Source organism: Melanotaenia boesemani, chromosome 5 (genome assembly GCF_017639745.1).
Source record: "Melanotaenia boesemani isolate fMelBoe1 chromosome 5, fMelBoe1.pri, whole genome shotgun sequence".
NCBI classification, from domain to species: domain Eukaryota; kingdom Metazoa; phylum Chordata; class Actinopteri; order Atheriniformes; family Melanotaeniidae; genus Melanotaenia; species Melanotaenia boesemani.
The window spans coordinates 8,295,406-8,312,553 of NC_055686.1; the positions used below are offsets into that span (position 1 = coordinate 8,295,406).

The 17,148-nt window shown below is 38.8% G+C and overlaps 1 protein-coding gene across 1 annotated transcript; it reads left to right on the plus strand.

The window, feature by feature from the left end:
- The first annotated feature begins 11,023 nt into the window (after positions 1–11,023).
- LOC121640331 (butyrophilin-like protein 2) lies at positions 11,024–13,606 on the plus strand. The gene is made up of 4 exons (XM_041986043.1): positions 11,024–11,165; positions 12,127–12,465; positions 13,025–13,366; positions 13,533–13,606. Exons 1-4 carry the CDS (start codon positions 11,072–11,074, stop codon positions 13,604–13,606), a joined length of 849 nt encoding a protein of 282 aa, XP_041841977.1. The 5' UTR covers positions 11,024–11,071.
- The last annotated feature ends 3,542 nt before the right edge of the window (positions 13,607–17,148 follow it).

Below are 17,148 nucleotides of genomic sequence, written 5' to 3' on the forward strand. Positions count from 1 at the left end.
ATTCTTTATGCCATTCAAAAAGCTTCAAATAATCACCAACTATCAGCTTTACTAGATTTGCAATGTTTCAGTGCCTTTTTCTAAAAGATCAATTCCCTTTTAAATGCTTCAAGGATTGGGTCAATTTTCAACAATCTATATTTGTGAATAAAAACTTTGCTAATACAATAAAGTTATTAATTCCAAATTCACTCGCTTTATTTTCCATTTGCAGAACAAATCTGATTATTTGACAAGTTAAAGAGGGACAATAAATATTTTTACTGGTTATCCAATACTGAATACCAATCCAGAAAGTCTGAAGACTTTTCACATGAGTAAAAAAGATGCTCCACTGTTTCAATACCAGCACTGCAGAAAGTGTACAACCAATACGGAATTTATTACGTAAGAATTTGTTGGATGGATAAATGGCATTTAAAATTTTAAAATGGTTTTCTTTTGCTTTAGGTTGAATTGGAAAAGATATATATTGAACCATAAATTTTGGGTTATAATCTTCAAAAAAAAAAAGAGTTTCCTTTTTTAGATAAGATGGAAAGTAGTGTTTAGTGAGATTTGACCTTAAAAATTTGTTGTTACATTTCTTGTCCCTAAAAAGATTAATTGTGAAAGACCATCCGTATTAGTCAGCAGAATACGTCCCAATATGGACAAGTCTCTTTGGAACCAACTGTTTAAGATCTTTTTGGATTTTTTAAATATTATTTTCAAAGTTTAGAGTCTCTCTTTTATTTATGTCTTTTGTGATTGTGATTCCTAAATATTTAATTTAGTTTTTAACAGGGATATTAAAGAAGTTTCCAGGTGGGTGATCATGAATTGTCAATCATTCACATTTTGTAATATTCGACCTTAAACCAGGAGTTTTAGAGAAAAATGAGATTTGAGAGAGTGTAACAGGGACTTGTGAAATGTTCTTTAGAAATAAAGTTGTATCATCTGCTATTTGACTTATAATGAATGAAGTTCCCATCAAGTTCAAAGGTGCAACATTTTGATTGTTTTTCATAAAAATTGCCAATAGTTCAGTCACAATGATGAAGAGCAAGGGGGAACCTTGACGAATTCCTCGTTTTACATCAAAACGTTTAGTTGCTCCGAAAGGCAAAGAGATCGAGCTATTTATATTGGAATACAGCAAAGAAATTAAATTGATAAACTTTTCTCCAAAATCAAGGTATTCTAAAGATTTTAAGATAAAAGCATGTTCATCCATATCAAACGCCTTATAAAAGTCCAAGAAAAGAATCACATCATCGTCCTCAATTAAATGATTGTAATCTAATAGATGTTAAATTATTCTGATATTATTATGGCTAGACTGGTCCTTCAGGAACTCAGACTGAGTTTCATTAATAATCTGTTCTATGCCAACCTTTAATCTGTTTTCAATTAAATGGGTTAAAATGTTGTAATCTGTATTTAATAATGTAATTGGCTGTAAGTTATCCACAATTATCTTATCTTTTCCAGGTTTAGGAGTCAGAGTTATAAGTCCTTGTTTCATTGTGGGAGTTAATGTTTCGATTATATCTTTGATAGCTTTGAAGAGAAAATCTTTTAGTTCTTCCCAGAAGAATTTATAGAAAATTGCTGTTCGCCCATCTTGACCAGGGGATTTGCCTGTTTTCAGTTTGTTTATAACTTTTGATTTTTATGTCTGAATCACATATTTCTTTGAACCCTAAATCATTTTTTGGGATGTGGGTTTTAATTAGGTCAAAAAAATTGTATTGAATTAGCTATCAAATAGTCAGAGGAGTATATTTTAACATAAAATGTATGTATTTCCTCTGATATAGTTTTATGATTTGTATATTCCTCTCCATTTATTAAGAGTTTTTATCGATTTCTTTTCTTGTCTTCGTTTTTCCAGATTGTAAAAGTATGACAAACTTTTTTCACCTTCTTCAATCCATTTTACACGTGCTCTAATGTATGGTCAATGGTCTATAAATATACAAATCATCCAACTGGGTGTGTAAGGATAAAAGCTTTTTTTAATCTGTTCTCGTCATTAAATGTTTATTGCAGCAGTTGTTTATATTTTGAATCAAATTACTTCCAATTTCCCTTGTTTACTTTTCATTTTACTAAACGTAAATGAGAATTCCTTCACTTTGAATTTAATGAATTCCCATCTGCTCGTATAATTACCAGTAGTTTCATCGTTATAAATATTGTGGAGAAGCTCTTTAACTATTTTAACATATTTGTCATTATTTAAAAGGCTAGCATTAAATTTCTGAAAATCTTTTTTAAATTTTTTTGTTATTTTCAGGATTAAGTTTTAGAGTTATAACAGCGTGATCAGTTAGCGGAGCAGTGGAGATTGAAACATGTGAAACGTATCTGAACCAGACAGCTGAACCTAGCCATAAATCTAAGACCTTTTATTCCCAATTAGTTTGATTCAAGAGAATTAGGTGCTTCCAGGGTTTTCTCTCTCTCAATATTGGATTCCACTGATTGATATTGTGTTTGGGAGGAAATTGTTGAGGCAAAAAGTTACTCTGTCAAGGAATGAGGAGTCTGGTTCTGAAGTGAAAAATGATTACAAGTTTATTGAACACAGGATTAAAATACAAGGAATAGAATGAATAGAAAGAATAGAATTGCAATTCCTGAGAGACTGTTCAGAGGTCTGACAGCACAGAGATCTGAACAGAATCTGATAAGAAACACACATGCAGCATCTTTTAAGCAGAATGATCACGTCACAGCACATCATGAAATACAAACAAAGAGATTGTCTGTTCCTCACACAGGATTAGACACTTCAGCAAACCTAATGAGCTGTTTTTCAGTTTATTGAGCACGTAAACAACCCCAGTGACATTAAGACAGGGTGCCCGGCTGGGTCATCCTGAGGCGCCTGGCTGGTATCAGATAAGTCACACAGGTCAGAGCGAACTGTTCTAAAGAATGCATCCACTTACGATAGCAACAGGCTACTCAGTATTAAAGTCAATTACCAAGAACTTAAACAATCTGTTTACCCTGAGAGTGATCAGTAGACATAATATAGTAAAGGGAATAATATGAAATTTCCACAACAATTCCCCTCTTTTGATCATAATGAATCCCATTTCATATTGATCACACCAGAAAAGAAAATTTCATAAGATTAAAGCATAAAAAAAAACACCAAAAATGCATCAAACAAGGATAACCACTGAGGCAGAGATGCACAGTGGATAAAAATGAGAACACCACAATCAGCTAGTGAACCCAAAACTCTTACGGTGTCATCAACCCGCTAATGAACACATAAAAACAAAGAAAAAAACAATTGAAACAAAAAACAATGGGAAGACAGAGGAAACAAAAAAATAAAAAAAAACAGAAAACCCATAAAAGATAAAAGTAATAAAAGTAATGTATTTGTAGTAAAAAAACCCTTAATGATTATATTCAACAATCAAATCAAATCACCATTTTCCCAATATACATTCAGACAAAACATCAGAAGTTGAAAATCCCGAGGATTCGAGAAACTCCATCATAACTCTGAATGGGGAAATAAAAATCAACCTCAATTCAACACATGTGATTCCCAGCAAAAAAAAAAAAAAAACACATCAGAATACATATGAATGAGAAGAAGAGCAAACTAAGATGACTAAACAGAGAACTATCCACACAATCTAAACTTTATCATTACTAGAAAAATCAAGAGGAAGACCAGTATCATCATAACAGATCCGGGGAGGGTAAGCGGGAAGAGAAACCAGGAAATCTAAGGGATTGTTAGAAAAATCGCCTTGAGCACTAACAAACATCTGGATGGAATGACCAGGAAATGCAGATGTTATCATAACCTTGAGGCACCGGGGGAGGAAAGTCACCACAAGCCAGCAGGCAATCAGAACAGCAAAAATAGGGCCTAAGACTGCAAGCAAGATATGCCACCAGCCCCCTGACTGAAACCAAGACCATAACTCAGAAGAAAATCCAGAGCTATCACGAGCCTCCATCCCAGACAACAGATCTCTAAGGTGATCCTGAACAGAAGACAGATTAGTAGACATATCAGAAATGAATGTACAACACTCGTCTCCTACAACCTTGCAGGTCCCATCTCTTTCAGCTAAGAGAAAGTCCAGAGCCATCCGATTCTGCTGGGTCATAACCTGGAGGCCCTTTAACTCAGGTGTTAACGCGTCAAACCCCTTAGTAAACAGAAAAGTGAGATTTTCTAAATCTACAGCTAATGCATCCATTTGAAAAGCATTGTTAACTGTACCATAGTGTGGAAAATACCTCCAAGCACTGAGTTAGTGGTGGAGATACGAGCTCTTTTAGTCCTACGAGGAAGAGAGAGAACCTCAGAAAGATCTGACAACACACGGAGGTGAGGGATGAGATAAGATAGATAGCGTCTACCACACCAATTTCTAGGCAGATACAAAAAGGACTTTGAACTGCAAACCCAACCCACATTAGTTGGACAACTATAACCCTCAGGAGATGGAGATAGAAGAGATAGAAGATGGAGATAGAAGAGATAGAAGATGGAGATAGAAGAGTTAAATAGGGACAAACCAGGACAACTTAACATTACTCTCTCCTGCACACAACGTAAAATTAGGATCCTTACAGGGAGGTCTATCCAGCAGTAAAAAAACCACATGAAGCAAGGATGGTGTGATTACAGGTACTGCTTACACCTAAAAGCATATACACATCAAAACAAGGCATCTCAAAACACAACGGGGCGGCCACTGCATGTACAGAACGAGAAGGCATCACAGACTTAGAAATCAGGTGATCAGTCTTGCTGGAGAAGTCTCTGTGAAACCTAATAGACTGAAATGAAAAATCATGCATCCATGGACAAAACTTCAGAAGCAAAGAAGCATTGAGAAAATGTGTACTGTTAGATTTACCCACTGATCTGGCAGCCAGGAAGGATAGCACCAGCCGCTCTCCAGTCTCCAGTCGGTGTGGCATGAGGGATCAGAGAACACACGTAACATGTGCTATTAATCACTTTGGTTGTGGTCTGCTTAGCAAGTGCATACCACAAGTTGTCATGTTCGTCATGATGATTGATGACATGGCGTCGCAGTCTGTGTAACTCAGGAACTGAAAACGTACCAGGTGAAGGTGAGGGCGGGAACAGGTGAAACTCCTGCTGACAGGGCAGACAGCACGTACAGTAGCGAAAACAGTGCTGCTAAAACAAACAGAGGCAGACACCAACCTCTGCACTGAAACACCACCAAATGTGCAGGTGGGAGACGGTGTTGACTCATCCAGGGTTCCATTCCTTTTTCCCACAGGGGAAATGAACTGCACCCCTTTAGGCAGGAAAAAGGTGAGCAAGCAGCAAACAGGCAGACCAGTGGTGGGCTCAGGTCAGAAGGAGCCAGGGAAATCCAGTTGTGTTGCTAGGCTCACCCGCTCTGTCCGGGGCCACGACGTCCCGTTGCTAGGCTCCTTCTCAGGCTAAGGGCCAGGCGATACAGCTGCACCCTCGGGGGGGGGGCACCGGACGTGTCCCTGGACTCCGATGGAATGGGCACCAGCCTGGAAGGGGTCCACACAACCGCTGGGACCACAAGTGCATCCTTATGAGGTTCTTAAACAGGACCCAGTCTCCGGGACGGATCGAATGGCGCATGGTTTCAGCAGGACGTGGAAACACGTCACGAACAAACTCCAATCCAGCCATTCTGCATCAGTGTGTGAAACCCATTTCAGCTGGCTGTGGGAGAGCTGCTGATCCTGTGAAGCCTCAGAAAGCACAAGGAAATGGTTTCACAATAAACCAACACTAAATCCTCACCAATGACGATTCCAGGTTGGGCCGGCTCAGTTCCAAGACCAGGAGGCCTGCTAGAGAGAACCTGAAATGGACTGAGGTTCAACCTTGTCCGGTTACACATCCTCCTGCAGGTCAGGAGGAGGTAGAGAGCCGTCAGCATGCAAAGCAGAGGATGTGAAGGGAGGGGAACAGAGAGCAGAGGAGAGAGGGAGCAAGGAGGAGAAGAAGGGAGACATCAAGCGAGAGACGGCGGAGTGAGACAGACAGGAGTAAGGGTGCCCGCTAAGCTCAGCAACCCGAGACACGTCCAAAACCAGCTTACCGTCCGGTTTTTAGAACGGTGACTGCGTCGCCATAGCAACCAGCATTAGGAGAGAAAGATGTGGACAAAACAAACAAACATTCTAAAACACATCAACATTCACTCAAACCACAGGACAGTGTCATACATGCACATAACCAACATAAACACATCAGATATTTTTCATTACAACATCTGCTTGTTCCTGTAATCTAGAAAAAACAAGTTATTATGAAATGACCAAACTATACGACTGGATCCTGAAGGCCACTGCTCCGGTATCATCCCTGTGAAAGCAGCATCATCAGCAGTATGATAAGATGAACTAAAACAGCACATGCACCCGTATCCATGGTGATAATATCCTTCCTGTAAAAGTTTATCCCAGAATGTCATAAGTGTCAAAATCATGTTTGATTTTTCAAAACGTACACACACATATTCAAAAGCGATTTAGTATAGACGTCTTTTCCTGTAGATAGATCCACATCATCAGTCCTGCTTATCAGGAAAGTAAAGGTGTTTCTGGTTAATAACATCAGAGTAGCAGCATTATGAAACACAGCAACCATCCCTGTGAGGAAGCAGAGCAGCATCCTGGAGAAAATCCTGCTGGAAGGAAAAGGTCGAGTAAAGTCCGTCAGTTCGTTCAGGTCAGTCAGAACTTTGTCAGTTACGTCACTCGTTCTGCAGAAAAGCCAAATCAGAGCAGGTAGATTTTCCCTGCATGTAGGAGGATCCATAAAGGCCAATATCACATAGTTTTGGAAAGACATGAAGTCTGCTGGAGTTTTCTTAATCAATTTAATAAACTCTGAGATGATAAGGACATTAAATCAAGTTAAATTGCTTTTAATTATGTGTCCATCATCAGCCAAGTTTTTGCTCGAGCAGCTTTTTGCTCGAGCAGCTTTTTGCTTTTGTTCTTTTACAAATTCTTTATTTTATTTTCCAAGAGAATCAGTTTAAAACATCCATGGATATCAGATTATTATGAAATAGTTTGTATTTTCTCCCCGTACCTCTGTATTAATTCTTACAGTGCACCTTCCCATGTTATTTCAAATAGCAACAACAACCAAAAAAACCTATTTTATCCATATTAAAGTAGGTTTGTGGAGCTAGTTTTTAAACTTTCCCTTCTTTTACTGTAACTAATTTCCATCTGGTTATTTGCTGACTGTTAAAAGAGGAGCTCCTTAACTTTACTTTAATTTTTTTTTTTTTTTTATTCCCATTTATTAATCAACATTTTCTCAAAGTGCCCGGGATTCATTTATTTGTTTTTAGACAGATTTCAGATCTTTAGTTTGCTTGGTTGAAATATAGATCAGGCCTTCAGTGTTTATTCTTTAAAGTAAAAATAGCACGTATTTTCAATTTTTTTTTTATAGATGTTTGAGACCTTGATCTCAAAGAGCCATGTTATCCATTTTAACTTAGCAATGAGCCATGATAGAGCAATACCAAAGAAAATGATTCCAGTATATTTGGATGTGGCTGCTAATAACCCCTAAATGCAGCATGTTATGGTTCACACATGAGACCACGGCTCAAAGTTATTATGCAGCCTCTTTAAGAGCAAAATGGAAGCCGTTTCTGGTTTATTATAAATTATAGGTACCAAGATGTTCAAAACCTTAACTTAACCCAACTGTGAGCAAAAATAAAATAATCGGGACCCAGAGACACACAAGCAGTTTTGGTGCGAAATACGCACACACTTAAAGTTGACAGGAAATCAGGGAAGTTGCAGTTTGCATCACCACACAGAACCAGGCAGGAAAACTGCCATTCGGTATTTGGGGGCCTTTACCCCTCTGGCAGAAAAAGGTTTTACTCACTCTCACTGCTTCAGCTGTAGGACTGAGAGAGAAACCATCTTATCAGATCCTGGGTCAACGGTTAGACGGGGTAAAGTGGGGTGTCCTTCAAGCTGGATTTGCAGCAGAAGAAAAACATCACTGCATGTTCAAGAGGGATAGAACTCCAGTCTTCGGCCTTCTCACACACACTCAACAACATGCTGACGTCATCAGTCACATCCATCCATCCCCCTGCAGCCACACAGACTCAGAGTCACACACATTTACACCAGCCGGCTCACATTCATGCATTACCCCTGTTTCACTCACATAGCTGTAGGGAGGAGCATGCGGGATGGAATGCGGAAGCAGGAAGCATCCCTTCTGTTCTTCTGTCAGACTGAACACAGCTGCAGCCACGTGCTCATTCCACTTTACAGATGACACCTTTAAAGTTTCTGGAGAATGATTGAACCATTGTGTTTCAAATCTCTCATTGGGTTCCCGTGAGATGTTAGCAATGCACACACAGTTCTGAGCAGGGCTGGAGACAGAGGGGGAAAGATTTTTACCTCAGTCAGTTGCTGCAGGAAAAATTTGGCTCAGGAACTCCCTATAATAGCACACAGGATTTCCCAGGGGGTGTGTCCCACTTCCGACACCAGTTTGTTGAGGCAAAAAGTTACTCTGTCAAGGAATGAGGAGTCTGGTTCTGAAGTGAAAAATGATTACAAGTTTATTGAACACAGGATTAAAATACAAGGAATAGAATGAATAGAAAGAATAGAATTGCAATTCCTGAGAGACTGTTCAGAGGTCTGACAGCACAGAGATCTGAACAGAATCTGATAAGAAACACACATGCAGCATCTTTTAAGCAGAATGATCATGTCACAGCACATCATGAAATATAAACAAAGAGGTTGTCTGTTCCCCACACAGGATTAGACACTTCAGCAAACCTAATGAGCTGTTTTTCAGTTTATTGAGCACGTAAACAACCCCAGTGACATTAAGACAGGATGCCCGGCTGGGTCATCCTGAGGCGCCTGGCTGGTATCAGATAAGTCACACAGGTCAGAGTGAACTGTTCTAAAGAATGCATCCACTTACGATAGCAACAGGCTACTCAGTATTAAACTTAATTACCAAGAACTTAAACAAGCTGTTTACCCTGAGAGGGATCAGTAGACACAATATAGTAAAGGGAATAATATGAAATTTCCACAACAAAATCTATCCTGCCATTCATTTGGAACAAGATTAAAGTCACCATCTAGTAATACCAGACCTGTGTGATATAAACTTTTAAATTCAGATAAAACATCTGATAATTTTTCCAAATACAGCTTATTTTGAGGTTTTGAGGTTATTTTGAGGTGCTGAGGTATATCCATATACATCACAAATATTTAACACAGCAGCCAGTGTCCTAAATCATCTGCCTGAAAAGTCACCAATTTTCCTGGACATCTATTAAAGCATAAAGCTACTCCAGCAGAATGATTAGTGCCATGGCTGAATACTATTTTTTCACCCCACTGGTTTGACCAGAAGTGGCATCAGCGACGCTTGAGTGGGTCTCCTGTAATAAAGTGCAGTGAGATTTAAGTCCTTTGCAAAACAAAAACAAAGCTTTTCTTTTAACATTATCCTTGAGTCCTCTTACATTTAACGAAACAAAAGATAAACTTGCGCTTAACATCTTATAAAGAAAAATGTAATATAAAAGAAAAATAAGTGAACAAAGTCATAGAAAAAATATTTACCTTTCTCTCTAAAGAAGAGCAGCAGTAAGGGAAATAAGTGTAGTGTAGGTTCCTCCTACCCCATTCTTTAAAAAAGGTAACTATCAATTAAATTAAATTAACTAAGTTGTCCTTCTGCATAAATTCGAAGCGTCAAACCCTGAGCAAACGTTTCTTCAGCCGTCTGCGGAGACGCGGTGGCCGTTATTATATCCGAAGGCTCCTCTGTAGTATGCCTTTTCTCCAGCATTCCTAATTTTTGGCCAAACCTTCTCCCTCTCCTGGCGATCTTCTTTAGACTATGTTCACATGGCACCAAAGCCGGTTCAGGTGTGAAAATGGGAAAACTAGGAGAACGGCTTCAACATCCCCATGACACCACTGTAGTACATACTACAGGCTGTGGGGGGCGCTAAAGAGTAACACTTCAAAGCTAGAGCAAAACAACGCACGCACAGATGAAGGGTCGCTGCGTGTTGCAGATTGGACGCAGAGAAGAGAAGCCAGCTGAAGAATCACTGCAAGGCAAAAGAGAAACATTTCTTTGGACTAATGAATAAATTGAGCTTCTTCTTTAAAAAAAATCCTTGACTACAAAGCACAAAAGACTTGAGGAAGGGTGGATTGAGAATTGACGCGTGTTCGTCATATAAACGTCATATCCTCGAGTTGTGTGTACGCACAGAACCACAGACGGTAGACGACTCAAACCTATCTACTTTGGTACCTGGCTTCAGACATGGTCGTTTTCATGGAGGTTAATCCCTGGCTTCGTGGGGATGAAAGGGTGGTTTGCTGAAATACTTTTGCAGTTTTGTTGCAATCCGGCATCATGGGGACGGCCCTTAGTCTGATTTTCTCTTGCAGTGTTGAAGGATGAAGGGCCACAAAAGAAAGTTCAGATTTCTGTTTGAAATTTATTTATTTTTTTATTTAACCTTTATTTAACCAGGTAAAAAAATGTTCTCATTTACAAACATGACCTGGCAAATGCAAAGAATGAACTGAAAATTTGATCTTTTGTAAATTTCATATTTGTGTACTTCATAGTTTAATGTTATCAGTGGAACTCAAGCAAGATGATTAGAAATGTAAACGTGGTCCCTTCTTTTTGCCCCCATAACATGTAAAATAAACAGATAAGAGGAAATCTTTACAACTAGGAAACAAGGAAGTGACTCAGTCCATCAATTACGAAGAACATGCTAAATATACAGAAACTAATGCTGCCACGGAATGAAAAAGGTTATATAAAGGTGCATGTAGCAACGTGATAAGTTTGTCAGAATGTGAAACAGAACATTGTTTGTTGCCATCTAGAGAAGTCAAAGTCAGCTTTCTTGTCAGTTTTCATGCAGAGGGCTTTAAGGATGAGGCGAGAGGTGTAGATGTTTTGCAGTGAGGGAAGAGAGGCACCGACAATCTTCTTAGCTGCTATCAGGATATGTTGGAGGGTCTTCCTGCAGGACGTGGAGCAGGTGCTGTACCACATGGTGATGCTGCTGGTCAGGACGCCCTCCATGGTGCCTCTGTACAAGGTGCACATGATGGGGGCGGGGCTCTAGCTTTCCTCAGGTTGTGGTGGCAGTAGAGGTGCTGGTTGGCTTCCTTGGCCAGTGATGTGGTGTTGATGGTCCAGGAGAGGTCCTCTGTAACGTGCACACCCAAGAACTTGGGAAATACTTGGGGATAATACATGTAATGAAGATGTGACGTCAGGGCAGCTGCCATTTTGGTTCCTTAAGTTAAACTCCTTTGTCCTCTTGGCCGCCCCACAAAGAGATTTCCATACTTTACAGTTTTCTTTATTTCCCAAAGTAAATTCTCTCTATTAACTCTCGGGCATCCGTCTAATTTACTATCCTCTTAATTAATAATGGACAGAAATGTCCACTTCTGAAGAACTGATGTAAAACTTTACAGATTAATATCTTCTCTGCTTTTTTGGGAACATAAATGTCTAAAAATACTTCAGCCCTGCTTAAAACTACCAAACATTCATAGAATTATACAGTTTTAACCCTTTAAATGGCAGCTTGATTACTTAAAGTCACTGTTGTTGTTGTCCTCATGTTTTAGGACAAAAATGTCCCAGTAAGTCACATTAAACCCACATTTTAAATCTAATAGCTGTTACAAAAAGTAATGATGCATTCTGTGATGTTTGAGTCTCATTTTATTAATGTCAGGGAAAAGTATTTGATCCTGCTGTTTCTTTGTTTTCCTCATTTAAGTGATTCTTTAAGATATTTGTTTTTTTATATTTTGATTTATTGTTGTAATAACTTATATTTTCATTATTGTTGCAGACTGAAGTCTTTTCCATCATAATTTAATACTTTTTAAAACTACATTTAAACATATTCACGGTTTTTTCTTTGATTGTTTTATTTTCTTCTAAATCAAAGAACAAAACTAAAGACTGATTATTAAGTGTGTTGTGGAGTGCTGGACGGAGGTTTGTCTGATTTCTATGAACTATTTGTTTTCTTTCTCCAGGTGAAACTGAGATATTTTGCTCCTCTGAGCCGGTAGTATCATTCTGCGGCTCCAGCATCGTTCTACAGTGTCACCTCGAGCCCCAGCAGGATGCAACAGACAACACAGTGAAATGGACTCAGCAGAGTGATGTTGTACACATTCGTAAAGGTGGAAAAGACGTTCCTGGAGAACAAATGGAGAGGTTTGAAGGACCCACGTCTCTGTTCTCTGAAGGTCTCCATAAAGGAAATCTGTCGCTCCAACTTTCCTCTTTAAAACTCTCCGACTCTGGAAGATACAAGTGCTCCTTTCAGGTCGGCTCAGTGGAGAAGAGTTGTTACGTTGGTCTCATTGTTGGTGAGTTTCCAAAGTATTGTCCAAATATTAAAAATGGAAATGTACAACATGTGACCACACCTACTTTCAGCAGCAAAGTACTTGGTACAGGTAATAAGCTGTAAGTCAGAATAAAGACGTCCAGGTAAGCTCAGGTTGGAGCATGACAGTGTTAGAGGGCTGTTAGAAACAGCTGCTGCTGCAGAGGAGATGAGGACAAAACCACACCAGGATAGTCTGGAGGACTCTGTTCAATAACTTGAATTCCTAAAAACTTTGCATCTTCCATTGGTTTGGTTTGCTTTCACACTGGATGGCCCGTACTATTTATGGAAGTGGACCAGGGTTTGTTTACAGCAGGCCAAACAGGGCCAGAGTGAATGCACCATTAGATTTAATATTCAGGTCACCATAGCAACTTAGCATCCTTCTCCATGGCAGCAGTCCAGCTTCATACCAGACTGACAACTCAGTGAACCCAGTGGACTGATATATACTGGGATCCAGTAAGGAGGTGATACTGTCATTGTTACATTAACATATTGTTGTAGATGAGGAGAGGAGACATTCTGATTTCCAGGACAGTCTGAAGTGATCGTCTCACCTGATCCAGTTACAGCAGAGTCGGGTCAGGATGTGGTTCTACCATGCCACCTGGATCCTCCGTTTGATGTAACATCTCTGACTGTGGAGTGGAGACGGAACAAAACTACGGTGCACTTATATCGAAATCTTGGCGACTATAAAGATCCTCAAGATCAGAGGTTCAAAGGCAGAACTTCTCTCTTCCATGATGAAATGAATCATGGAAACATTTCTCTCAAACTAAGTACAGTAACTGAAGAAGATGCAGGAATTTACACCTGTTTTGTTCCTAAACTCAACTGTCAGGTGAAAAAAGAAAACATCGTTCTGAGAGTTGGTGAGTACTCATGAACACATTAAATGGAAACTAGAAACATTTTGTTTGTAAAATGTTTGCAGTGAAAAACAATTAAACATGATTCTCATTTTATTCTCTTTGTGTGGAGCAGCATGTAAACATGTACATGTATGACCTGAGTATTTAGTCTGATTTTCTCTTACAGTGTTGAAGGATGAAGATCCAAACAAAAAAAGTTCAGATTTTTGTTTGAAATCAAAGAATGAGCTGAAAATTTGATCTTCTGTAAATTTTTATATTTGTTTTCTTCATAGTTTAATGTTATCAGTATAACTCAAGCAAGAAGATTAGAAATGAAAACTTTTATAAACCATCATGGCTTTTTAATTCGGTCCAGGTCAACAAAATATTGTGTTGAGCAACTTTTTTTTTTTTTTTTTTTTTTAACACTGTCCTGTCCAGCATCCTAACATACAGAACGGCGGTCTGTGTGCAACATTTTGCTAGCCAGGTTTGTTCTACCAAGGGAGACATATTATATAAATGGCTTCCCTTGATCTTTGGAATATGGTGGCGCCGCAATAAGTATATTTACAGTGCTAGCATGATTACAGCCAGCACCATCTTTGCTACGTCTGCTGTTGCCATGTGAACAAGACACAGGTGGAGGTGGACGCTCTGACTCTGAACCAGAGATGTTGGTTATTCTGTCCACACTTAAACACACAGATGGATCATGTGAAAATCTTCACCATGGACGGTGTTTTCTGAAAAGTTTGTTTGCAGTTTAGCAAAACTGTGTTTACATGTGGACGAAAGATGCAAATGCAGAAAAATAATCCTGCAAACGTGGACGAGGCCTTAGAGAAGAACTGAACCATCATGTCTTTGTGTTTGTTGTTTACTGCAGTGACACGTTTGGGACGAAACAGGCATGAAGATGTTCCACAGACATATAGAGATCTCCTGCAAAGAAGACAAGATCACGGTAATATTTAGGCATATCTCTGTTTTATTTCTGTACTACCAAAAATAAATAAATGAATACATAAATCAATTGAAAGAAACAGGATTTTAATGTATGACTTGTTTTCTCTTTGATAAAATGGATCTGGAATCTGATTAAAATATTCTCCTGATAGAAGAACTTCTCTAATCTCAGAATAGTGATTCATTGAGTAATAAGGTGCAGCTTAATGGGCTGGATGAGTTTTTTTACACAGAACCAGCTGAAAAGCTGATGTTCAGATGGAGCTTCCTCCTCTCTGTAATGAAATCAGTAGTGGACCCTCCTGGCTCAAACTAACATTAACATGAGCTCTGAGACTGTATTAAACACTTTTCTGAGGACTTCACGTCTACAATGAGTAAATGTCCAGAATCCAGGGACTGATAGTGATGCAGACAAAGATCTCCCCAGATGTTTGTGAAGCAGCTCTACAGAGTACTCACTGAGTACAACAGAGACGGAGTAATACAACTTTGATGCTGTAGTTCTGTTTGCAGTATAGTAAAGAATGTTTTCAGTTGTTTTTGCTCAAGAAGTAAAACTATAAATGGATTAAAACTGATAGTTTTTTAAAATTTTGTTATTAATCAATCTGCACGAAAGAAAATTGCAATTTCCACTTAAAGATACATTATTTTTTATGTGTTACAGATGCAGAGGTGGGACAAGACGGGCAAGATAACAATGTGAACCAAGACAGCATCGAATAAACATCCAGATTATAAATTTATTTTTGTTACTCAGCCACTTAATAAAAAAGAAGCTGTTAACTTGATCAGAACAGTCTGGTAATGCATCCATCCATCCATCCATCCATCCATCCATCCATCCATCCATCCATCCATCCGTCTTCCAGCAGAGAAACCAAGAATTTCAATTCTCTCATGACTAAAGGTGAGGACAACAACCTAGATAGATATTTTATCACCCGCCTTCTTTCATCGATTAGCAATAATCGGTGGCAAAACTAAATTCTCTGACAAGAATAGTAAAAGCTGGAGAGACTCAACCAATCCAAAGCAGCTGGTTCAGATGCCATCAGTCCCAGACTTCTAAAGACCTGTGCCAGTCAGCTGTTTCCAGTTCCTCAGAACCTCTTTTATACTCCTGTGGAAGACCTCCAGTCTTGTTCCAGTCCCCAGTGAACTGTCCCCATCTGCACTGAAGGACTACCCACCTATTACCCCCATGCTCCATAAGATGAAGTGATGAAGATCTTGGTCTTGGCTGTTATGTGGCGTGTGAGATCTGGGGCCTCATTTATAAAGCTGGTGTAGGTACAAAAACCGGCGTACGCCAAATATAGTCAACTTTTGGGATTTATAAAAACCAAACTTGGCTGGAAAATGTTCCTGCCTCCATGGCAACTCTGACCCAGACGTATGCACAAAATCTGGGAAAACAGGAAACTACAACACCAACGGTACATAATAAAATCAAAGAAATGATGAGGTGGAACGTCTGCTGCCAACATTTACCAGTCAGTAAAAGAAAATGGGAAAGTAAACTGTAGTCATTTAGTCTGAGATCCAGCAGAGTGGGACAGACTGAAAGTGATCCAACACTTATCAAACACAAGGTGGATTTCCTATATTTATTTATTCTTACACAATCCTTTTATAATTGTTGTCCCGATTTCCGTCAAGACAGTCTCAATTTTCTGCATTTCCTTTGCCACATTGTTAATAGTGGTGATGGTGTCTCTCTGCACCTGCACATTCATTTCGGGTGGACGTGTCTTATATACCCAATCCTGACACCCTCACCTGTCAAGATTGATTGATTGTAGAATAATCTAAAAAATACTGTTAATTGTATATTCTCTAAACTTTTCTGTTTGTCTTTCCAGTTTCTTTTAAATATGTGTGTAGCATCACTTTCTTAATGTGCTCATGTTTTTTCTATATAGCAGGTTAATAAAGACATTGAAACTAATTTCCTTTGGACATGCGCCTCTTCAATGATGGTTTGAACAAATGAAGTTTAAATTTAGGATTTTCCTCATAGTTTTTGTATTAGAACTGAAAAATTTGCAGATCAAAAAGTAATTTTACTGCAGTTCCTACCTGAAGATGTTACGTCAGAACTGCAGTTAAAGAAGAATATTAATAATTGATCAGGTCAGTTTGATTTAATCATGTCAGGAGTAAAAATATGACGATTAAATTGTTTCTATATCTAAATGAATACATTTACAATAACTGCATCTGAACCAAAATATTTTATATTTAGGATTAAAACTTAAGTTTTATACTCAAAATAATGAAAATGATAAAGTTCTGTGAGGTGTTGAAGTTTTTCAGCATCAGTGATGAAGAGCTGCTGTAAGTGATGGAAACCAGCAGGTGTCGCTGTGCTGCTGCATCTGAAGCTTCCAACGTTTTATCAACACAGTAAACCTTCCTTCAAACGTCACTGCAGGTCTCTTCATCCATAAAACCACAAAAACACCTCAGAGTGAGGATATGAGTTTTATCTTTGCTTCCGATGAGTGCAGTTAGTGCTCTGCAGACATGACAGTGTAAGCAATGTAGTGTAAGTGTAAGCAACATTTTATTTTACCTGTGCAGCACTTTGGGTACCTCCTGGTATGTGAAAGCGCTATATAAATAAAGATTGAAGCAACTTGAAGTTTAATTTAATTTGAGGAACCGTAAAGTAAACCAGTGAAATGAAAATGTATAAATTTTCTGCTGTGAGTGGTGCATTTACACTGATGTTAATCATGTGAACTAACCGTAAACTCAGCTGTAGACTAACAACTAAAGCTTGACTGACACTGCTTCATGCACCAGAACAATGATCCAGAGGA